Raw genomic sequence first — 24,346 nt, 5'->3', positions numbered from 1 at the left:
GATTTATGATTTGTTGTTGTGTTCATTTTGTAAGCATTCGTCCAATTTAAAGTGAAATATGTAATGAAGCTGGGCATGTTTGACAGTCTATAAAGCTCATAATACAACTCTGTTTTTCACAAGTACATAAAGCATTAGTAAATGATTTATTCCACTTTAGTAAAGCCATTTTTGACAGATTGAAGCGTATTAATACAACAAATATATATATATATATATATATATATATATATAGCCAGCAAAGAAAGCGTATATTTCTTGTCAATTGTCCCACTGGGGAGTGAACCCAGGACCTTCTGCATGAAAAGCAGATGTGATTACCACTCAATATAGAACCAGTACATAGACATATCATCACCACCAAGACTTTGTATGTGAAGGCCAAAAAAAAAAGGAGAAAAACAAAAGAAAGTAGTTTGGGAGTGAATCACTAAAGGTCTGAACTTAAATCTGATTTACATGCTTTGGGGATGACCTTAAACAGTCTGTTCATGCTAGGATACTCTCAAGTATACCTGAAAGTTTTGATAGCCTTTCATTCACTTATTAAATGAAATCATCATTTAAAATCTGCTTTCTTTTTGTTTTATTTACTCAGGCTATCTTTGCCTTATATTAAAGTTGGATGATGTGAAATGTCAAAGTTCAACAAAGGACAAAAAAGAAAAACATTTTGACAGTGCTGGAAGTGAAGGATTAAAATTGAGTTTGAGAAGTAAGATGAAAGGAGTCCAGATTCAGCTTCAAGTGTTACTGAGGAGTTATTAATATTATTATTTTTTTATACATCCAACAGGCCTCTGTGAGAACAGCAGATAAAATAAGCTCGGGAACCACTCTCACAACTTACTGTATGAAAAGTAGTTTATGTTATGACAGTTTACTCTTCCCTTTGCAGTCTATTTAAACAGTTATGCACGGTATACACATTATTGTGGAAAAACCAGAGATGGAGACCAATTTTGCCATTAGAGAGAGAAATCAGGTGCAAACATTGATCCCAGCCCAGCATTTTCCTCTTCCCACCTCTGTTCCCTACAGCTTTCTGCATTAACTGCATTAGGTTAGTCTGTGTTCTCAGGCATTTCAGAAAACAGCCATTTCCACAGGTGCAGTATGTCCCTGATGTAACATTATGGCCTTCAGAGGTGAGGTTGCAGGCAGGGGCAGAAAATAAACAGTAGTAAACAACAGTAGCAGTAGGGAGTGGGCTTCCCTGCTGTGTTGATTATTGGAGGGCTATAAACAGGCCTGATCCCCTCTGGGAGCTCTCCGAGTGGGAACGACTGTTGCTGACTGCCTACAGAGAGGCCAACAACATCTGGGCCTCAGCTCAGCTCATCATGCTCCCGTTGCTGTGCAAGACTCGGGTGTGCCTGTGCATCGGCTCTGGCGGGAAGGAATAAACACAGATAGCAGTAACAAGCAGTCAACACAACCTGAGGAAACAATGCTGCAGTTTTATGTAAAAATACCGTCCCGGACAAAAACTGGCTACAGAGAAGCAGGCACCATGTAAATTGACTGCGCAGGGTATTCTTATCACAGTAAATAAGACTGCAAAATTACAATAAAACCACCAACCAGGATAATGAAATCTGAAATTTTGGCACACAGAGCCGGGCTTCATTGTTCAGCATTCATCAAATCAGTGTTGGGACACACTGTGGGGTCGCAATATCTCATTTCTAATAACAAACCAGCATGGGCCTGGAACAATAATCAACATTTGCATGAGTATTTACTTACACAGTAGAGACAAAAGGAGAGGGGGAAAGCAAATTTAGATTAAGAAGAAATACCGGAGCCTGACAATCAGTTTTCCAAGCAAGACAACATATGTGGCATCATGCTGGCAAAAACTGGTAATGTATAATCTTCTCTATGCATTCACTGATTGCATATTATCTGAGCTATATGATGCTTTCTGACCAGCTGAACACTCTCTCGGGGCTTTTAGTGGTAGAGGGGAGAAATGTGTTACTTTTCAATGCTTTTACCATTGGTTTACTAGATGGTGCTATAGCACCATCTACTGGTGGAATGTTGCAATTCCAATACTACAATTGGAATGTTACAATTGTAGTATAAAAATTATAAACAAAAAGAACACAAACATCTTGGAATGCAGAAATAAAAACTGGCCCTTGGTTTTTTTTGTATTTTATTGTCTCCTGGTGTCTTCATGCGTCTTCTGTTTTCTTAACGTTTTGACGGCTGAAGATTACACACAAAAAATTATCTTGCATCACACATTTGGTTGTTTCGCCTAATTAATAATGCTTTGTGTTGGTATTGTACTGCTTTAAATTATCAGTAAAGCCCAAAAAGGCGTTACATAAAGGTCCAGTTAGACATTTTTACACACCAAGTTAATCAATGAGAGATTTGGAAGCATTATGCTCTTTGTTAATATTTTTTGCTTATGGCTGGTTTTCTAGGAGAGTCCTGCAGCCATTGATACTGCACACCCATATAAAGGCTCAACCATGTCCATAGAATTTTAAATAGAGATGTGATATTGAATCAGATTTAAGACCACCAAGTCATCCCAAAAGAAAAGGGAAGCATTTCCCTGTTTTTGCCATTAACATCCATATAACCTATATGAAGAGTCGCCCCCTGCTGGATATTACAATACATGCCTGTTTTAGGCACATTTTCACTCACTTTCTACAAGTTGCATCTTTTACAGTCTGTGCACGTTATCACACAGCTAATCAGTGTGACTCTCAATATTATCTGGTGTCCTTTTCTTATATCAAAACATAAACATTTCTGCTGTTTAAACAAACAGTCTGTAACCTTTCTGAAGACCTATGTAGTGAACTTAGCACTACTAAATAGTTAAGGCCAGTGGTAAATAGCAAACGACTGGGATAAATGCAATAGTTGCAGGTAATTTCTGTGACCACATTAGCAGTAAATACTGTTGGTAGCTTCAGAGAGTTACCTAATATGAGAGCCATGGTTCAGATTGAGTAACATCACAAGTACTAGAGACTGTCAGCAAAAACAAATGCAGCTGCACATAGGTAATCGTCTGTGATATTGTTTCCCACTGATTGAATGTACTTGAGCTATTGTGAATAGAAAGTGGCTGCAGGTGCCTAGCAACCAAAACAAATCAGTGGAGCAGTTGTAAGATGACAATAACCAGGGGTGATAACCGTGGAACAGAGCAAGTCAATAAATAAAATCACAAATTTGTTTTCTTTGTTCCTCCAATTTATTATGAAAATGTACACGGGGATTAACGGTAGGACTTCTGGTAGCGAGCGCGAGCTCCAGGTCCACCGAACTTCTTGGACTCGCAGCGACGTGGATCGGCAACCAGCAGGGTCCTGTCATACTGGATCAGGATGTCCTTGATCTCCTTCTTGGAGGCCTCATCCACATCTGCAGTAAAACAAATACAGATTAGTCCAGATTAAGATTCAGAGTAATATGCAGTCTAGCCAAATGTTCTTCACTGGTTCGACTGTTTGCAGATTTCCATAACTGCAGTAACTTTTTCCTTGTGCTACGTTTCAATATTTATTATGAACTTGTTAGAACTACAGAATTTCCAGCTGTTTCATATCCACAATGCAACCCTGATCTTTCCTAGTCATCAAGAGACAGTTGTACATCAATACATACAAAAATCAGATCAATAAAAACTCATTTCTACTCTCACAGCTCCTTTATAAATGTGTGTTATGTCCAACAAAACCCATATTTAAAAAGTAGTAGTTACTGCAGAATGGACGAGTACTCAAGTATCTAAAGCAGAGAAATTTGCACACACGGGGGGAATTTTATTTTTAAAAATTTACCAGATGATAGAAGTCATCTTATTTTTGATTTCCTGCCCTGCTCATGTACTCTGTGAAGTGACTTAGAATAGATGCATATTTTTAGTGAAGTAGTGTGCCACTTCTAGATTGCTTCTGAAATACCTTCCTGTGAATCTCAAAAATAGTTCATGCTGACAATGACCTGCTCTAGTGAGCACAACACAGCAGTTCTATCTCACAGCTCAGCCCACTGCTTATGATCACGCAACAATTCCAATGCAAACAATTAAATAGTCAGTCTTAGTCCAGTTTTATGCAGCATAGAGCAAACACCAATAGCTCAGCAGTAGGCTAACCTACCATAGCATTCAAAAGCCTGGAGTTGTCAAATCAGAAAAGTTCTAATGTATTTAACTGTAACCAAATTTTCTGTACTGTGTTACGGTTTACGATTTTATTAAGAAGAAATGCACCATGGGATTATCAAATACTTTCCACTTCTCGCCTATGTGTAGTACTCTGGAGTGACTCTAAACATGCCTATTTACAAAAGAGTGATGTTTGTACAAAAAAAAAAAAAAAAAAAACTTCATTACTTACACTTCTGATAGTATGCAACCAGGGACTTGGAGATGGCCTGGCGGATGGCTGAGAGAGAAGAACATGTCGATATTCAGAGCCTTTTTTCAACACTAATCATAAAACATCATGAGCAAAATTATAGAGAGGAAATACTTTGCTTACCATAGATCTGTGCGACGTGTCCACCACCCTTCACTCTGACTCTGATGTCCACTCCAGCAAAACGCTCCTTACCAAGCAAGAGCACTGGCTCCAAAAGCTTACAAAAAGAATCACATATTGATGTCAAATTTATGTCATTGATGTTTCTCAAAAGGAAATCCTTTCTATCGTTTTAAAACTGAATTTTAAAATTGTTGAATTCTACATATAGTATTCTAAAATATACACATGCAACTGTAAGTACCAAAAGCAACTCCAATGCAGCTAGATTTATGCTTAAATTAAAAATAAAATAAAATCAATCCCATATGTACAATGTCCAACATCAACTGCCTGAAGAAAGAGCTTTCACGCTCTACTGTGACATCATTTGATGTGCACAAAATTAAATAACGACCACTTACATCACTCATGTTCACCTCTCTTGTTAGGACTCACCTTGTACTGGAGCGTAGCAGGCTCCACCATCTCCAGGGGTCTGCCGTTCACCTTGATCAGGCCATTCCCCCTCTTGCAGTGGGCAACTGCTGTGGCAGTTTTCTGCAACAGAAAGTTCAGATGAATACCACTGAATTTAATATATTGTACTTTTTGGGGGGGGGGGGGGTTAATTTACAAAACTAAACTAAAACAAAGTAAGTTTCTTCAGCTTTAGTCAAATCTGTAAACATCAGGAGTTGATGCACGACTTCATCGGGTGGGGACAGGCTTCACAAACTGTTGTCGCTCAATTAAAGTAAAATATAAAAAATAAAATGACACGAGAAAACCCACTGTGGAAAATGAACATGGCGAAGTAAATGAGTAAATCTATGGCACATACAAACGTGTTCAATCTGGTGATACACAATTGACGTAATGTTTAACTCTTAATTTCCGCTCATTTGTACGCATCGAGATTCAATTTAAAATCCAAGGTGACAGCAACTCCGCATTTCAAGGTGATGTGACGGATTAGCGATATTTAATGGTTTGGTTAAATACGTTCTATTTGACTGTATGAGGATAAACCTGAGCTAACTCTGTCATTCAGAACCCAAACTTAACACTAGCACCAGGGCTAGCGTGGTAAGCTAAAGAAAAGCAAAACCGTCCGGTGTGTAGCACCTACATCACATCGAACAGTAATTACAAGCTTCAATGAAAGTATTATTACTACTTAATGTTATAAATACCATATAAACTGGCTTATTTACTGCGGAATTGCAGTGTAAAATCAGAGGCCCACCACCTTTTAATATCAGCCATTACAGCTACGACTAGCAAGACAAGTTAGCCGCAACCCCACACGTGGATTAAATTGCACATTTTTACTCACTTTACGTCCAAACACCTGGACAGACTGCAGAGGGCCTTTAGCTGGCATGTTTCTGAAACACACAAAAGACAACACTTACATTAGAAACCGGTAAACAAGTATATTTTTCTATTATTTTGCCGGATCACTCTGAAGAACATACCGTCTTCAGCTAGGGTGCCGTACGAAGAGGCCGATGGGGTTTCACATGCGGAGGTTCAGGGGCTGCTGCACGACAATGCAAGCTGTTTTGAGATAGGGCTTGCGACAGTTGATCTCGCTTTACTACCATCTAATATTGAGCAGATCGGAGAGTTTCTGCTGTTGTTTCACAATGGCAGGGAACAGAATGTACATGTGTTTGGCGTTTGATCTCACGTGTTCCTGTGTTTGTAAATCTAAAAAAACAAAACAAAGGCAGTTTTAAATATTGTCGCATGGACCTCTTGTATAATGCCGGGGGAAACAGGTATTCGGGGTGATATTTACTTTTCATCTTCCTTACATTTTTGTATCTCCTTCAACACTTTTCAACTTAGAAAACCCATTCAACCACCATTAGATTCATCTTCTTTTGGACATGTGTGCTTGTATTTTTCTCATTTTTAACTTTTATATATTTTTTAAATTATTCAACTTTATTCAGCAAAAATCTATAGTGTATTTCAATGGAAGAATCTTCAGATTCTCATTCGACTTACTCCTCTTTCAACTCCAACTACTTCCACATACCTTGACCGACAGATTCCATTCAAACTTTAAAATTAAGCCAAGACATTGAACTATTCAGCTTGTATTTATCTTTTATTATCCTCTTTACTTTTACTTCAGTTCCAGTTTAAGTTTCATGCTTTTTTCATCCGTTTCAGAGTCTATAATGGGTGTGTGTGGGACGGAATGTTGGAGGTTAGAATGAGACAGTTCAACTGCTAGAGTGGAAGCAGGGGAAAAATTGATCTTAAAATCTTCTCTTTCAACTGCTGCTGTGTCCACAGCATTCGGTCTATAGCCATCATTTTACCCTCAAAACGTAGCCATCATTGCCCTCTTTCATCCAATGTTGTTATTATTGTAGTAGATGTTATGGTTCTTTTATAAATGTCACCAACGCACAGCTTCCTCCATCCAACTCTTCCACAAAGTCCAATGTTAAAACGGCTCCCAAAATTTGTCTGAAAATCACAAGTACAGGCTGTATTTACACTGTCACCACGTCCATATAATAAATCTGACAGACATGAGAACTCCTCGGGTGGGTATGGCGGATGCCCAGTCATTGCCTGTGCCTGTTCTGGTTCCCCGGGTGAGGGCAACTGTGACCTTGCTGACTCCTGCACCCATTTCAGTTCCTCGGGTGGGAGCAGCAGAGGTCCAGCTTGCTCCTGTGCTCCCAGGGTAAAGGTAGCCAGAACCCAGCAGTTTCTTTTATTGAAAAATTGCATCTCAATTTTATACTTTACAAAATCATCTCGGGGGCCAGATTAAACCTATTTGCAGGCCTGATCCGGCCCGCGGGCCATATGTTTCATACCCCTGCTTTAGCTAGAAAAGGACACTGGTTTTTCAGCAGGACTTGTAGAAACCAGAATGTAATTTAAAGGTGTAGATGGCAGCTGCAGCCAATTGACTGAATGTAAGAGCACTGGACATGAATTAGCACATTGTGGATCTCTCATCATTGCTGTGGCTTTGAAGTTGAGCAAAACTGATGGTAGAAGTTTCTTCTGAATTCTTCAATTCAGGGTTCTGAGTGCAACCCATTTGAACAAGCTACCCAGAATGCATTGCAGCGTGAGCCATGGCAGCATGTAAGTCAAATAATTAGTTTTTAAAAATACATATATAAAACAAAAACCATATGAACTATATAAAACACTGGTGCTTGTATATGTTGGTGATTGAGACTTGTATAGCGCAGAAAAAAAACTATCTGAGAACCAGTCACATGGAACACATGGAATTATCATTGATTGTGGAGATTAAAATTAATGATATATTTTTATGTGGTTCAGCCACAACTCTACTAAAACCTCAGCCAGTAATAGGTAGGCCAACTTTTGGACCGTCCAGTTGTCTGTATGACTGCCGCAGTACGTACATCACAATTGCACACTATCAGAAAGTGCCAAACAGCCCTGGTGGAGTGAGGAGCTGTAAAGAGAAGCAGAGTGCTCTGTTTATATTCTAAAAGTGTTTTAAGCTTGTTTCAAAGATTCTGTACAGCAGCTTTAAATGTTTTCCAAAAGCACACATACACTTATCAGTGTTTCTCAAACTTTTTACAGTGTGATACCACCTGAGAAAATGTCAAGCTCTCCTAAGTACCACTATGAAAGCATGAAAGTCATAAATCTTACAACACAAAATTAGTATCTGCAGTAAAGATTTTTTCATACATTGTATACATTCTACCACAGGAAAAGTTGCCTCCATTTTTATATTCTTTTTTTAATATTTTGTAATAATTTATTCTGTTTTGGGAGTGTTTTTTATGTATCTGTATTATATTATACATACACATTAAAAGTGAATCTCTGTCTAAAAAATGCACTCAGTTTACTTTTTACTCACTATGAGCATCATTCATTATTCTCCCCCAGTAATTAAGGTTAGGATATGTATTTTTTTTTTCCAATCCATTCTTCTTTTGCAGCATTTAAATAACCTTGATCAGATTTGATGGTTTTGTTACAGACTTTTCAAAAAAAAGTGTTTTGCTTTTCTTTCACAAATGTGGGGATTAAAAGTAAAAAAGGGAAAGGGGTTCACCTTGGCACAGAAACTCCTCAGATGAAAACTGGCTCTTGTTGGCACAATCAGGGGAAGCAACGCAAAGCTACCTCCCCAGCTTGTCCAGTGTGGATGACCTAGGCAGGATGTTGGCACCTTGAGTTGTTGAAGGAAAACTAGCTGCTGGCTGCTAGCTTTTTTTCTACAATCTCCTGGATGTCTTGGAATATAATGCCTTTGTCCCATGGAAACCACTTCACACGAGTGGGAGTCCTTTAAAATCTACAAATGAAGAGTGATCCCAGAAGAGGGGTGCATGCTGGTAACCTCAGCAGCTGCAAGATAGCTTTGTCCCCGATGCTCATCAGTCGCTTCTGCCACTGATCCCAAGATACAGTAGTCTGAATCAGAGTGTGACCCACAGCCCACCAACAAAATGAGAAAAAGGTGCACCTTTAGGATTAGAACAGCAGCCACTTTCTCCAGCTGTGGAAGTGTGCCTACAAAGACCACGCTACTGTGGTTAGCACATCCTGCTGCTAATGAGGATGCACACACACACCGAAATACAAATTTTGCTCATCGTAGTGGTCGTTTGGTCATTAAATGGCCATTTCTGGCCACTAACACGCTATGTGTGGGAGTTTGTTTTTTTGTTTTTGTTTTTTTTATTCATCAAAAGAAGAAATAATGCCAAAAAGGCATCGTTACTGTTACTGGTGCTGACCTGCAATGATGAGTGAAAAAAGTATGAATTTTTATCAATTACATGGTGAAAAAATTGGAACTTTATTGCTATTTTTCCTAAAAAGTTAGTAGTAATATGTAATTTGACTGGTATTTGAAGGCTGTAGTTTCTGAATTTGAAAAATATTTTAGTTTTCACAACAAGGACTGGTGCTAATTTAAAAAATAAAGTCGGGCAAAGTAGAAAAATTTTTGTTTTGTTTTTGCCTGTCCTGTTTGGTTCTTTAGCCATATTTGAATTTTATAACATTTTGTGAATGTAAACAACATGAACATGCTGAGAGAGTTTTTCTCTCAGCATGTTCATCATGCTGTCACTGCACAAAAATATAATATCGCATAAAAATCATTGATACTGTTCATTATTCCCATACATGTAGCTGCAATGATGGTTAAAAATAAATCAGGTTGCATGTATTATTTCGGAAAACATATTATGATTTTCTCAATTTGTGAACAAACAAACAAGCTGAAAGATAGTTTGATCTATTTTGCTTTCCCTGCACAAAAATAACAATAGAAGATGATCAATGTTGACGTTAATCAATTACATGTCCCAGACTCTTCCATTAATCCAGTAGCATTTGTCTTCCAACAAGTGCAATGTACAAACAAACTGGTGTTTTAAGGGTTAAAGACGTAAAAAGTAATGACTGACAAACTCAGATGGTTAATTAATTAATTTTTGACACATTTATTTATTTATATCAAAATGTAATTACTTATTGACACATATAATTAATTCCTTAAAGGAATGAATTTATATCCTTCAAGAAAACAGATAAATAAGATCAAATAGCAAAACCATAAAATACAAAGAAGTGACACTGAGGTAATTATTGATTGATCCAATGAATGAAAAAGTCAAAGAAAAAAAACATCAAACACCAATTCAAACTGGAGCATCCCTGCAATCTATTTAACTATGTTACATTTCCCCCTTATGTGGTAGCCAGAATCCTCCAGCAGCAAAGCAGATGTAAAAGAAACTTGAAGTTAAATGCTCCTAAACTACTGCAAAAAGGAGGTCCGAATAAGTCTCCAATAAGAAATTTAAAATGACAGCATCAAGTGGGCCTTATTTGAACTTGTTTTGGTATAATGATAGATATGCTTCTGAATATTTGACAACCAGAGTAGATTAGAGCACTCTAGAGCACTAGAAATTTCTTCCTACATCGAAAGCCTCGCCTTGTATTGAGAGAAATCCTCTTCAATATGGACAGTTCGGATGGTTTAAATAGTGTCAGATCTAGATTTGTTTCTGTCTTGCTGCTTTGTAGTGATGGGATTTCAACGGGGTGGCTGTAGCTCAGGTGGCAGAGCAGGTCAGCCACTAATCAGAAGGTCGGTGGTTCGATCCCAGGCTGCCTCCTGGCTGCATGCCAAATATCCTTGGGCAAGATACTAACCCCGTGTTTGCCTACTGGTGGTGGTCAGAGGGCCCGGTGGCGCCAGTGTGTCCGGCAGCCTCGCCTCTGTCAGTGCGCCCCAGGGCAGCTGTGGCTGCAATGTAGCTTGCTATCGCCAGTGTGTGAATGGGTGAATGACTGAATGTAGTGTAAAGCACTTTGGGGTCCTATGGACTAGAAAAAGCGCTATACAAATGCAGGCCATTTACCATTTCCGGCTCTTTTTAGAGAACCGGCTCTTTCGGTTCGGCTCACTAAAAAGATGCGGCTCTTTCAGCTCCGAACCGGCTCTTCAGGTTGTTTTGTTGCTTTAATTAATTTATTATTAACAATAATATAAAATTATGCACAAAAGGAATTACTAATGTAAAAAAAAGTGGTTTTATTTATATATGTTTATACTTAAATATATGCGGTGGCCCCTAGAGACAAAACACGTACAAACTCCAAAACACATTTCTAGCATGAACTGAACTTCCAAAACAGAGCTACCTAGATCACCTAAATTACACAATTGAAAGCATGAAAGCATATGTGTATTGTTTGTGTATTTATACACAAGCATTAATATGTAGTCAAATAATTTTTTTTTTAAAAGTTCATTTACCTGTTATTACCACACACCAAATCCAGTCGTTGGTACTTGCTGGCTTGTGTAGCCACTAGGTAACAAAAGCTCAACACTGCGCCTAGCATCCTGGAGCACTTCTGTTGTCTTTTGTACGTGTTTTGAGTTTTTACGTGCTTCTGAGTTTTTACGTGTTTTGGAGTTTGTACGTGCTTCAGAGTTTGTACGTGATTTGAAGTTTGTATGTGCTTTGTCTGTAGGGGCCACCGTAAATATACTTTTATTTACTCCACATAAAATGTAATAAATAAATCATATAATACAAAAATTAACTATTCACATTTCAACTTTTAACTATTTAGATTTTCAGCTTTTTCCTTTTACAAATTTAAAGTGAAACAACACAAAACACTACAAACCACAACACAATTAAATATAAATTATAATGTGAAAACAAAAAGAACATGCATATTCTCTGTCATATGGGCCTGCATGAATAAACTTTCTGAATCCTTTATCATCTGCAACTGAAAATAGTTGTGGATGATTACTATACCTTTCTAATGTGACGTTGTTGTCCCTGGCTCTTTCTCTCTCTCTCTCCCTCCTGCTCTGTTCCTGTGCTACTGAGTGTAACTACCGCCCCTCCCCCCTCTTCCCAGCGTAAAGCACAAGGCTCGCATGCGGAGTGAAGCGGGAAAAAAGTGCGAGAGAGAGGTTGAGAGAAAGAAAAGGAAAAAAAACACTGCTCGCGATAAGGAGTCGGCTCGCGTCGTTCACGTCAAAGAAGCGGCTCTAAGAGCCATTTCGTTCGCGACTGACCCATCACTAATGTTCTGAGGAGTACAGCGTCTGTCTAAACAACAAAAAGCAGAAGAAGAAGAAGCACCATTTAGCTGCCAGTTAAAAAAGAAGGATCAGGACACGGTGTCAGAAAAGAAAATACAGTACTGTTCGTTTCTTCAGACGATAAGTGATAAGCTGTACCCAGTTCATAAAGCATGCAGATTGTTCATGTTGAGTCTAAGCAAGTCTCCTGATTATCTAGTAAACAACAGCACCCTCTGCTGTTCCTAAGGAAAATTGACAGAGTTTCAAGTGTAACGTCATTGCTGGTTCAGCTGGGGGCAAGGTTGCATCATTAACCACAAGCTGAAATCAGTGCAGAGCACTAAAGCATGACAGGTTACATCCAAAAACTGAAGCTTGGTGCCGCTCCTGCTTCGCTAAAACTCATTTTAAGCCTCTGATGAGTCGAACCACTGAGATCACGTGATCCAGCTTTGCTCGGGGTCGAGGAGCTGATGGGTCAGGGTATGGGAAAAAGGAAGTGGGGATCTTTTTGGACACCAAATATCCAACTGTAGTCCTTACACTAGAGACGGCTTTTGATCTGACCACAGGCTTGGACAGTGTTGACACAACCAAACTAGACCCCGCAGTTGGGGGCAGGAAACTGCGTCCCCTCTCCACTTTCTCATGATTGAACACTGATGTTGCAAAAGCACATGAAGTCTTCAATCAGGGTAAATAACTGCACTCGGATGCCTTCTCTTGAAGCCACGACAAAGAGAGAAACTTGTCAAGACTCTCAAGTACACACACGCACACATCCTTTGGGGATGAAAGAAAAGTGTCAGCATCACGGCACAGTCTTACCCTTAAAGGAGGGAAGCAGTCGGGCCATTCCTGGGCCAGAGTAGGAGAGAAGACAGATAGCATCTTGGGAATCTGTATACAGTGATGTGAGTCATGTGTGCAGTGTGTAGTACCTACGTATGCCTAACATTTATCGCAGGGAGAGTGGTGTTTATAGTGTCGGACACAGGCGAGCAGGCACCTGGCTTCTTTTATTGTCAAAATGCGTACTCCCTTTGGGTCTGCTTGCTGATGAGCTGTTCAGGGGTGTCAAACATAAAGCGCAGGGGCCAGAATCGGTTCGGGAAAGACTCTAATCCAGCCCACTGGACAAAATAGTTTCAGTTTTTCTGCTATTTACTACAGAAAGTATCTATACCAAATAGAAAAAAGTGCGAAAAAAGCACTTTTTCTGTAATTTTACACATTTATCAAGTTTCACTGGTTCGGTCCACTTCAGACCAAAGTGGGCTGTATGCAGCCCGTGGTGTAAAATGACTTTGATGTGTCAGTTCTAGATGGATAATGAATTTGACTACTTTTAGTCTCTACTTCAGCGCTGCTGGCAGCATTCACAAATTCAGTCTACTGTGCTGCGTAGGAAGCTTCTTTATTCATGCATATTTCTACCTAATTTCACCTGCTTTGTTTGACAGCAGGGTTGTCACTATAGCCAGGTTTTTACTATGCTTGTGAGTTTTTTTTAAATGAGATATAAATACCCACTCATTCTTATATATGATAATATTGCAAATAATTGTGTAATTGCTTTTGTAAGCTTTTGTATAGTTTTAGTAACCTGGTGGTGGCTGTAGCTCAGGTGGCAGAGCAGATCAGCCACTAATCAGAAGGTCGGTGGTTCGATCCCAGGCTGCCTCCTAGCTGCATGCCACGTATCCTTAGGAAAGATACTAACCCCATGTTCGCCTACTGGTGGCAGTCAGAGGGCCCGGTGGCGCCAGTTTGTGAATGACTGAATGTAGTGTAAAGCGCTTTGGGGTCCTTAGGGACTGAGTAAAGCGCTATACAAATGCAGGCCATTTAACCACTTCCACAAACATGTATTTACTCCTTCTGTTCTGTTTGAAAGGAGACGATCTTGCCATGCAATACTACGTTAAACGAATCCGAGACCCTATCATTGTTGTTGTGTTTTTAGAAATCTCAGTAGAAACATAAGTGGAGAAAGTTTTGTGTGACAGATGGGTAGAATTGAATTTCCAACTGAAAGTTCAAGGCTGGAAATTAAAATATATGTTTGAAGGCTATAATTTCTAAATTAAAAAATATTTTGGTTTTCATGACAACGACTGGTGCTAGTTTAATAAATCAAGTTTGTCAATTTTATAGCCCTTTGGGAATATAAACAGGAGGTGGCCAATTTTGCCCATGAACAACCTGAGAGGGAGTTTTTCTTGTTATCTTCACTGCACAAAAATGTAATGATGCATATATAATTGTTTTGAAGGAAGGCTCAGAGGAGGTTGGAGGTTGTTACCATCATGGGGTCATCCGATCAGAATGAGAATGAACAGTCATCAATCACAGGTTTCTCCTTTTATTTGAATAATCAGTAGGGAAAGACACACATGGACTGCTGATTCACAAAGGAAACAAAGTGTGATTTAAGTCACTCTGGAACTCAAAACGTTACATGAACTCAGGAGACTCAAACAGAAACTCACCTCAGCTGCCGCCCCATGTGGGAGTGAAGAAAGAGTGAGCTATTTGCAAAAAGAAAATAGGGATTTTATGGTTTTTATCTCTTTGTAGATCATTACATTTATGTAATCTAACTGGTATTGAAAGGGTTAAAATTCTGAACTTGAATGAAATTTTGGTTTTAAGGACCAGAACTGATTCTTATTTAAAAAAATCAAGTCAATGAAAGTAGAAATATGTTTTAATATATTTGAATTTTATAGCATTTTGTGAATTTAAACAACAGGTTGGCCATTTTTGGCCACGAACAAGTCGAGTGGGAGTTTTTCTGTCACTGTGCAAAAATATATTAATGCATAAAAATCATTGATACTGTTAATTATTGATATAATTGTAGTTGCAGTGACGGTTACAAATAAATCAGGTTGCATGTATTACTTGGAAGAAAATGGGATTTTATGATTTTCTCTGTTTATGAATACTTACAAATGAACAAGCTGAGAGAAAGTTTGCTCTATTTCGCTTTCCCTGCACAAAAATAACAATAGAAAAAAAAAACACTGTTGATGTTAATTGATTACACGTCCCAGACTCTGCTATTAATAATACAAGAAAATCCAGTAGCAATGCAAATATATGAAAGTGAGTTTTGAGGTTGTCTTCCAACAAGTGCATTGTACAAACAAACTGGTGTTTCAAGGTTTAAAAATGTAAAAAATAAAGGGTTTTTTATATTTATAAAAAGAACTGATGTTATAGTTTAAAAATGTATGCAGAAAAATAGCACAAAAACCCCACAAAAAAATTATAAAAATTACACACCTAATCTGTTGCTGGACACTTTTGGCCAAGAACAAGCTGAAAGGATAGTGATTTTGAAGAAACCCAGAGGGTTAGTTAATTAATTAAAGACACATTTATTTATGTATTTATTTATTTATTTATTTAATTTAAAATGTAATTAATTATTGACACATATAATAAATTCCTTCAAGAAATGAATTCATGTCCTTCAAGAAGACAGACAAATACAGCAAAAAAGGAAAACCGTAAAACACAAAGGAGGCCAAATATGTAAAGAAATTCAAAGAAAGAACGATGTTACACTTTTCCCCTTCAAAAACAGGTGACACTGGTTAGCAATAGAGTCTGTGTCGGCCCTCTGACTACTTCAGCTGAGGGAACAACTCAGACCAGCTCATGTTTGCCATACCAAGTTCATCATCATCAAGACTAGACAAGCTAATATCCAACAATATCTTGTTCAGGTTGTCGTTCAAGGTATCTGAGACGAGGCCCTCTGTGATTGAGGGACTGGCTAGTGCGCCTCCTCCCCACAAAAGCTTTCTGGAGTAACTACTTGTGAAGCATCCGGTGGGTGACTCTGCTGGTCCGGTCACTCTGGACGGAGCGGATTTGAGAAGCTCAGTTGGGGAGTTAAACAGAGGCAAGTCTTTAAAGGGAGTGCTGCTGAAGCTGAAGGTGGTGTTGTCGTGTTGTGGAGTATCTGTGGGACCACCTGGTGTATGAACAGGAAAAAACATCAAACGGTAATTGAAACTGGAGCATCCCTGCAATCTATTTAACTATGTTAAATTTCCCCCTCATGTGGTAGCCAGAACCCTCCAGCAGCAAAGCAAATGTAAAAGAAATTTGAAGCTAAAAGCTCCTAAACTACTGCAAAAAGGAGGTCTGAATAAGTCTCCAATAAGAAATTTAAAATGATAGTATCAAGTGGGCCTTATTTGAACTTGTTTTGGTATAATCATAGATATGCTTCTGAATAGTTGGGTAAAACAGACAACCAGAGTAAATTTCTAGAGCACTAGGAGCGTGATATTTCTTCCTACATCAACAGCCTCGCCTTCTGTTGAGAGAAATCCTCTTCAATATGGACAGTTCGGATGGTTTAAATAGTGTCAGATCTAAATTTGTTTCTGTCTTGCTGCTTTGGTGTGGGCCTAATCATGTAGTGTTTACACAAAGAAAAAAAAAGGAAAAAGAAACAGGTGACACTGCTTAGCCATAGAATGTGTTTCGGCCCTCTGGCTATTTCAACTGAGGGATGAACTCAGACCAGCTGATGTTCGCCATACCAAGGTCGTCATCATCCAGACCAGAGAAGCTAATATCCACCAATAAATCGCTCAGGCTGTCGTTCATGGTATCCGAGACGAGGCCCTCTGTGATTGAGCGATTGGCTGCTGTGGAACTGCCTCCCTGCAGAAGCTCTCTGGAGCAGCTACTTTTGAGGCATTCGGTGGGCGACTCTGCTGGTCCGGTCACTCTGGAGGGAGCAGATGTGAGCAGCTCTCTTGGGGAGTTAAACAGAGGCAAGTCTTTAAAGGGAGTGCTGCCGAAGCTGAAGGTGGTGTAGTCGTGTTGTGGAGTATCTGTGGGACCACCTGGTGTATGACTAGGGCTGAAGTCCAGAATATTTTGACTTCCTTTGCCCACCGGGGTCACTTTAAAAGATGCAACATAAGAAGGTGGCTTGCTGGGGGTGGATGAGGTCAAATGGCTTCTACTTTTTATCTGGGTTTTGAATGAGAACTCCCTATCTGGGCTTTCCTGCCCATGCTTGTCTTCATCCAGCTCAATATGTGGATTGTCCTGGAATGTCGAAGCATCGGAGGCTACGCCAGAGTCAAAGAAATTACTTTCGTGGCAGAGGAGAACAGGCTCTTCATTCACAGAGAGAACCAAGCGCTGTTTGCGCCGTGAGCTGCTGGCTTGTCTCTTTGGAGGAGCTTTGGGGGTCTCGCATTTAATTGGAACACATACCAGCTCCTCCTTCACTTCTACCTTAAAGTCCGTATTCTTCTGAGGAGATATCATCACAGCTGGGGAATCACTTTGTGTCACCTGTCAGACATGCAACCATTCCCATTAAAATCTTAGTGGTATGGGTGAAGTTCATACTCATCTCTATGCACATAATGTTGTCAATGTAAACTCTAGGGAGTTCCAAGAAATACTTGTTTTGAAAAGCAGTTTGCAACTTGCATAGCTTATGAAGTAAAACAACAACAACAACACATTTTAAAAAGCTGAAATATATGAGAAATTCATTACCTTCGGTGCTATGCGGACTCTCTTTGTTCCTCGTGAATTGTTCCCCTTCTGCTGGGAGCAGGGCGGAGGAAAAGGGGTAGAAGTGGATGGCAGGTAGACAGAAGGAGTGACGGGGAGCTGTATGGGCACCAAGTATGAATCGGTTCGAGGCAGAAGAGGTTTCATCTTTCTCTCTGAACACAGAAAACACATCAACATTGCACTACACATTTCCAAACTAAACAGCAGTTTGCCAACCTCTGATCTTTCTCAAGTCTCAAATTTATAAAACAACTCATACATTTCTTTTAACTCACCAGAGCTAGTTGGTGTTTTTCTTGCATCTGGAAGTGTCCTCTTTTGGTGCTGTGAAAAGTAAGATGAGACAGAAATTATATCAGTTAGGAGCCTTACTGTGCTGCCACCTACCAACACTGTAACTTGGCGTTCTGTCCAAAACTTGTCCCTTGATAGCTGACCCTACATCTTTACCCTCAGGAAAGGACTAAAAGGAAGTTTTATGATTGTATGGATACCAGACATTAGGAGAAACAAGTGCTCTTAAAGCACATTAGCCTTTCAGACTGACTTCAGCCTCTCTGCTTCCCTGCTGCTCTCGTCTCCTCCTGCAACAAAAACAGGTGTAGCTACACTGTGTAGGTTTGAAAGTCTGGTGACAAATAGATTCATGAACGTTCAGATTTTTCTGAGGTTGTGACTTGAAGATGGCTCCTGAAGAACTAAAAGAAAAGAAAAAGAAAGGGGCTAAATCAGTCTTACTTGATTAGCCAGTAAAAGCATTGGCACAGGAACAGTGGCAGTCACTGGATCACAGCCCGGCTACAGAGAGAGATGTGAAGTGAGATTAGGGGGAAAATAAGATGAAAAACAACATGAGGAATCTCAAAGCACTCTCAAGGTGTCAGCCATGAAAAAAACAATTGAAAAACAAGGATCCAAGCAAAATCATTATATAAACACAAGGTAAAACAATAAGCATTTAACAAGCATTCTTGCAACAAAACATTCAGGCCAAGTACCACAAATGTTCCCAGATATCACCGATGTAAAAGCAACGAGTCAGCTGCACTCACCTTGTACACATGATCAAGTGTGAGGCATCGATTGGCTTCAGGTCGGATAGTCCAGAAAGACATTTTACCATCTGGAGACGTTTCACGAATGAACATGTCATGCACAGAGAGGTTATGGCGGATGGAATTCTGCAATTATAAATGAAAAAGTATTTGAAAACTGCTGCTTGCTGCAGAGCTGTGAACATATCACACTTTCAGCAGCTCTGAAGTACCTTCCAGCCTGGTTTGGCCACATCTCTATAGTAAGGGAAGTTGTCCTCAATCCACATGCAAATCTCTTTGAGGGTCATCCTCCTGTTCTTTCTGCTATTGATAGCAAACTGGATCATGACCATGTAGGAGTATGGTGGCCTCTCTGAAATGGGTTGCTGAGGAGCTTCTGCACTGGTATGTGTATTGTGTGCCTATATGACAAAAAACAAACAAACAACAGTCAATAAATCTGACAGTGTAACTATTTTCTGTAATCAGACTACTATTGCTGTCATTATAAATCACAGTCATGACCAATTGGTTACGAAAGGGTGTTTAGGGAACATGTAGCAACATGTCTGGGGTTAATGTTGCCTTCAGACAAGTTTGTGTCGGCACATAAAAGGGGGAAAAAAGCAGGTGACAAGAAAAAGCTCTGAACCTCAAAAGTCTGTAAAGAGTTCTGGTTCTCCTTGCTGCTGAGCTGCTTTGTAGAGTTTGGCTCCAAGGCACATGTGCTCATCCTACCCAACCACTTAAGGTCGGTAAGGCTGTCGTCAAAGGGACCGCAGTTTACATCCTTATTCACTAGTAAAGTAAAAGGGGAAAAAACATTGTTGCTTAAACAGAGGAGGAGTTAAATACAGATTATCAAATCAGACAGAGAGAAAAACAAGCACTAAATTCCACACTTATACTTTAAGTATTATCCTAAACATTAAAAAAAAAACTTCTTTTTTTCCGTACATGGTTTAATTTCAGTTAGAAGTTTGTCACCTGGGAAACTGCGTGTAGTTTCAGCTTTGACTTTATGTCCTTCTGTACTCCTTGTAGCAGCCGCTTCAGCAGCAGACTGAGGATCAGCTCCATAGTCCCACTTGTTGCCACTCCCACTCAGAAGAATGAACTTGTTTGGGCCCTGGGCACCACATTCATTGCCTTTAGCTGTGAGGTCCCCAATAACGCTTTGAGCTTCTACTTTTTCGGGACTGACAACCACCTGAGTATCAGACTTGGATGGATGGTCCATGATGCGGATACCACCAGGAAAGCTCTGAACAGCAGCTGGTATTGACGGATCTTTGGAGCCTGATTCTCCAGGCTGTGAATCCGTCGCATTTTGATGAAAAGGCAGTTTTCTTCTTTTGAGAATCCGGGGTCTCGTCGGGCTCCGTCTCATGGTCAGATCATTGAAATGTGCCAAGTTGTTCAGAGGTATTCTGCACAAAAAACACAAACGAGCCTGAACAACGGAGATTAACTGTTACAACAAGAGTTAACAGTAACGGTAACGTTTAGCTGGGAGATGGAAATTATCAAGTCAGTTACTGGCGTTAGCCATCAAGTCCGTTCACAGCAATTCAGTCTAGATCAACTCGGAAAACTCACCGATTTAGCTCAAATACTGATCATAATAAAATACTAAGCATTTAACGCTAAACGGGTTAAATGTTATCTAGATAAAACTAAGGTCCGCACCTTCTTTTTATATCGTCAACTCCTCACTTTAGCGGCTAATTTCCTTCGGTTAGTGACGATTTCCAGCTTGTAGAACAAAAGACGTTAGCCAATGTTTTTAACTGTATGAAACGTTGCCAGGATTATATTTATTAGCAATCAAGATGTTCGTATATAATAGCTACGACACTAGAGAATTTTTGTCTGGATAACCATTTTGACAATTAATGAAACATTACCATATAACTTACATTAAGGTTAAGTATTTTTCCCGATGTAACAAGTCAAAATATATTCTAGTGAAAACCTCAATAGACTCAAATGACAACTTCAGACATAATTTGCGGTAAAACATACAGCATCGCTGTACATTCACTCCAGACATACTGCGCTATCCTGGGAACCACAGAACCATCCTGTGACTACATTACAAACAAATAAATGTAATTAAAATATATTGATGTCGCGGTAAAATTGACAGTTTTACTACAGATTTAAAGTAACTTTTCCACACATGAAGTCTTGATTAGGTGATGAGATTAGAAATACTTTATGTATTCTATATTTAGGGAAATATTTTTGTTACACCTGTGAAAAGACTGATGATATAATAATCATAAGAAGAAGAATATTTGGCAGATGACTCTGCCAGACAGATGTATTCTATTATAGAGAGTGAAAGCATACGATATGAAAGATTTCCTGCATGTGTGTTTATGGCAGTGGAGTGAATCAGATATCCAGTTTCTAACTAATTCCAAAGCCAGCCTTCCTAATATGTTTCTTGACGCTTTCTTGATGTCACCAGGTCTCATGCTGGCCCCCCAGCAGACCACAGCAATGCTGACAGATTGAAAATCTCCAAGTTTTTGCTGCACACATTGAAGGATCTCAGCTTTCTGCGCTTCCCCATTTTATATACACTCTCTGTGCTGGTTTTCCAGTTCAGCCAGTTGTCGATGTGGGCGCTCAGGTACCTTTTACTCCCCTACCACATCACCATACTGAAGAGACAGGCCTCCCAGACGACGCCACGAAATCATCCAGGAGTGTTTTGGACATTATTTCATACATCATAGTTATTTCAGGAGTACTTTGTTCTGTTATCTCCCATTTATATTTTGTATAATAATAAAAGTGGGACCAAATGGGACCCAGTAAAATATAGCAGTGAGTGTTTTTGGTCTATGTGCTTTCCAGGAAGTTTAATGTTCTGAGGAGGACAGCGTCTGTCTAAACAACAAAAAGCAGAAGAAGAAGAAGCACCATTTAGCTGCCAGTTAAAAAGGAAGGACCAGGACACGGTGTCAGAAAAGAAAATACAGTACTGTTCGTTTCTTCAGACGATAAGTGATAAGCTGTACCCAGTTCATAAAGCATGCAGATTGTTCATGTTGAGTCTAAGCAAGTCTCCTGATTATCTAGTAAACAACAGCACCCTCTGCTGTTCCTAAGGAAAATTGACAGAGTTTCAAGTGTAACGTCATTGCTGGTTCAGCTGGGGGCAAGGTTGCATCATTAACCACAAGCTGAAATCAGTGCAGAGCACTAAAGCATGACAGGTTACATCCAAAAACTGAAGCTTGGTGCCGCTCCTGCTTCGCTAAAACTCATTTTAAGCCTCTGATGAGTCGAACCACTGAGATCACGTGATCCAGCTTTGCTCGGGGTCGAGGAGCTGATGGGTCAGGGTATGGGAAAAAGGAAGTGGGGATCTTTTTGGACACCAAATATCCAACTGTAGTCCTTACACTAGAGACGGCTTTTGATCTGACCACAGGCTTGGACAGTGTTGACACAACCAAACTAGACCCCGCAGTTGGGGGCAGGAAACTGCGTCCCCTCTCCACTTTCTCATGATTGAACACTGATGTTGCAAAAGCACATGAAGTCTTCAATCAGGGTAAATAACTGCACTCGGATGCCTTCTCTTGAAGCCACGACAAAGAGAGAAACTTGTCAAGACACTCAAGTACACACACGCACACATCCTTTGGGGATGAAAGAAAAGTGTCAGCATCACGGCACAGTCTTACCCTTAAAGGAGGGAAGCAGTCGGGCCATTCCTGGGCCAGAGTAGGAGAGAAGACAGATAGCATCTTGGGAATCTGTATACAGTGATGTGAGTCATGTGTGCAGTGTGTAGTACCTACGTATGCCTAACATTTATCGCAGGGAGAGTGGTGTTTATAGTGTCGGACACAGGCGAGCAGGCACCTGGCTTCTTTTATTGTCAAAATGCGTACTCCCTTTGGGTCTGCTTGCTGATGAGCTGTTCAGGGGTGTCAAACATAAAGCGCAGGGGCCAGAATCGGTTCGGGAAAGACTCTAATCCAGCCCACTGGACAAAATAGTTTCAGTTTTTCTGCTATTTACTACAGAAAGTATCTATACCAAATAGAAAAAAGTGCGAAAAAAGCACTTTTTCTGTAATTTTACACATTTATCAAGTTTCACTGGTTCGGTCCACTTCAGACCAAAGTGGGCTGTATGCAGCCCGTGGTGTAAAATGACTTTGATGTGTCAGTTCTAGATGGATAATGAATTTGACTACTTTTAGTCTCTACTTCAGCGCTGCTGGCAGCATTCACAAATTCAGTCTACTGTACTGCGTAGGAAGCTTCTTTATTCATGCATATTTCTACCTAATTTCACCTGCTTTGTTTGACAGCAGGGTTGTCACTATAGCCAGGTTTTTACTATGCTTGCGAGTTTTTTTTAAATGAGATATAAATACCCACTCATTCTTATATATGATAATATTGCAAATAATTGTGTAATTGCTATTTTTGTAATCTTTTGTATAGTTTTAGTAAACACTTCCACAAACTTATATTTTCTCCTTTTTCTAAAACAGACACCATCAAAATTGCGACGACATTATGCTGTTGTTGCTCAAGCTTTAAAAATGACGTGATTCACAAACCAGTGGGTGGAGGGGCAGTGGCTAAATCATCAGCTTAAAACAAGCTTTAAAAATGACCCAAAAGGCACAGAAAACAAAGTTACAGTCCAGTGACAAATTAGGTGTGGCGAAGCCTTGCAGGCAGCTAGTGGTTGTAAGTGTTAGAGTGGGTACCGTCTGTCAGCTTAAACTATCTATCTCATTATAATGGATAAAGACTTAAGAATATTCTCAGTTTTTGTGGCCAAATGTAAACATGCTCTTTTTCTGCGGTAAATCTGTGCATTTTAATGTAAAAGTCTGTGGAGTGTGGGACCAGCCGCAGCACTTTTCTCTCCCTCTTAGACAACTAAACGCAGTAACCCTTCTTTCATTTTTTCTCAACCAAGATGTTTCTGCCATGTTTCAGTCCTGCTTCTCTAACAAAACGCATGAGAAATTAATGAGATTGTTCTCACAGCTACGAGGGCTAAAGATGGAAAAACCTATTTTAATTTAATGGTCATCAAACCACATTTTTATTTCTATATCTACCAAAGGGTCAAAACTCATCACTATGGGTGAAGATGTCTGTATGTGGCAAAGAGATAAGGGGAAGATGACAGTCATGGTACTGCTGGGGATTGAACCCAGGACCTTCTGCGTGTAAAGCAGATGTGATAACCACTACACTACAGAACCAGATGGACTGCCAGCCATTGTTTTTACCTGATGAGTTGAATCCCATGCTGCTGATTCCTTATAAATATGTGGAAATATGTACATTCTGTGCTGCAGCTTGAAGGGGATGTTAAATGATCAAAAAAATAAAAATACTGTAAAATGCAACTTTAAATCCACCAGAAGTCATTTCAGAGCAGAATATTAAGAACAAAGTTATATGAAATGAATAAAGGCACACAGCAGGCGTTTGACACTTTCCCCCTAATGCTCTTGTGTTGACAAATTGAGCCTGCTTCTCTGAGGAGTCGTTATATGACAGACCTAGTCCAGAACCCAGTCTACCTTTCTATTTACCTTTCATTTTATGCGTGACAAGTCTGAAGACTTTATTAGCCAACAG

General features: G+C 39.7%; 2 protein-coding genes and 1 non-coding gene across 8 annotated transcripts; all 3 read right to left on the bottom strand.

The window, feature by feature from the left end:
- Nucleotides 1-3,206: 3,206 nt before the first annotated feature.
- rps16 (ribosomal protein S16) lies at nucleotides 3,207-6,068 on the bottom strand. The gene is made up of 6 exons (XM_086269500.1): nucleotides 5,984-6,068; nucleotides 5,842-5,893; nucleotides 4,962-5,063; nucleotides 4,524-4,620; nucleotides 4,380-4,427; nucleotides 3,207-3,399 (listed from the first exon to the last, which is right to left on the bottom strand). Exons 2-6 carry the CDS (start codon nucleotides 5,887-5,889, stop codon nucleotides 3,254-3,256), a joined length of 441 nt encoding a protein of 146 aa, XP_086125626.1. The 5' UTR covers nucleotides 5,890-5,893; nucleotides 5,984-6,068; the 3' UTR covers nucleotides 3,207-3,253.
- A 9,446-nt stretch (nucleotides 6,069-15,514) lies between these two features.
- LOC147310179 (forkhead box protein M1-like) lies at nucleotides 15,515-20,732 on the bottom strand. 6 transcript variants are annotated; one of them, XM_086269294.1, is made up of 10 exons: nucleotides 20,630-20,732; nucleotides 19,668-20,140; nucleotides 19,363-19,508; nucleotides 18,941-19,132; nucleotides 18,726-18,854; nucleotides 18,412-18,471; nucleotides 17,949-17,997; nucleotides 17,653-17,825; nucleotides 16,674-17,442; nucleotides 15,515-16,096 (listed from the first exon to the last, which is right to left on the bottom strand). In XM_086269294.1, the coding sequence occupies exons 2-10, from the start codon at nucleotides 20,098-20,100 to the stop codon at nucleotides 15,744-15,746; spliced, it is 2,304 nt and encodes a 767-aa protein (XP_086125420.1). In that variant the 5' UTR covers nucleotides 20,101-20,140; nucleotides 20,630-20,732; the 3' UTR covers nucleotides 15,515-15,743. The 6 variants fall into 6 exon arrangements, with proteins under 6 accessions (XP_086125420.1, XP_086125424.1, XP_086125426.1 ...); XM_086269298.1 differs by lacking the exon at nucleotides 20,630-20,732 and adding an exon at nucleotides 20,400-20,556; XM_086269300.1 differs by lacking the exon at nucleotides 20,630-20,732 and adding an exon at nucleotides 20,310-20,548.
- Nucleotides 20,733-23,891: 3,159 nt separating this feature from the next.
- On the bottom strand, nucleotides 23,892-23,964 carry trnav-uac (transfer RNA valine (anticodon UAC)). Its single transcript has one exon. It is a non-coding gene; the product is annotated as a tRNA-Val (tRNA).
- Between the last annotated feature and the right edge of the window lie 382 nt (nucleotides 23,965-24,346).

This window comes from Aulonocara sp. 'chitande type north' Nkhata Bay, linkage group LG17, assembly GCF_057382095.1.
Source record: "Aulonocara sp. 'chitande type north' Nkhata Bay isolate Kocher_YH1m ecotype deep benthic linkage group LG17, A_spYH_male_GT1.1, whole genome shotgun sequence".
Classification (NCBI taxonomy): domain Eukaryota; kingdom Metazoa; phylum Chordata; class Actinopteri; order Cichliformes; family Cichlidae; genus Aulonocara; species Aulonocara sp. 'chitande type north' Nkhata Bay.
Note: the sequence above shows the minus strand (reverse complement) of the source record. Positions and strands in the feature narration are given on the sequence as shown.

Bases quoted from the DNA above. Each gene is read 5' to 3' on its own strand.
- rps16 (XM_086269500.1), bottom strand. From the start codon at position 5,889: ATGCCAGCTAAAGGCCCTCTGCAGTCTGTCCAGGTGTTTGGACGTAAA. The intron at 5,064-5,841 runs GTGAGTAAAAAT...TTTCTGTTGCAG, and splicing joins TCCAGGTGTTTGGACGTAAA to AAAACTGCCACAGCAGTTGC. The intron at 4,621-4,961 runs GTGAGTCCTAAC...TCTTTTTGTAAG, and splicing joins CTGCTACGCTCCAGTACAAG to CTTTTGGAGCCAGTGCTCTT.
- LOC147310179 (XM_086269294.1), bottom strand. From the start codon at position 20,100: ATGAGACGGAGCCCGACGAGACCCCGGATTCTCAAAAGAAGAAAACTG. The intron at 19,509-19,667 runs GTACGGAAAAAA...TTACTTTACTAG, and splicing joins TCTAACTGAAATTAAACCAT to TGAATAAGGATGTAAACTGC. The intron at 17,826-17,948 runs GTGAGTTAAAAG...TTCTGTGTTCAG, and splicing joins AAAAACACCAACTAGCTCTG to AGAGAAAGATGAAACCTCTT.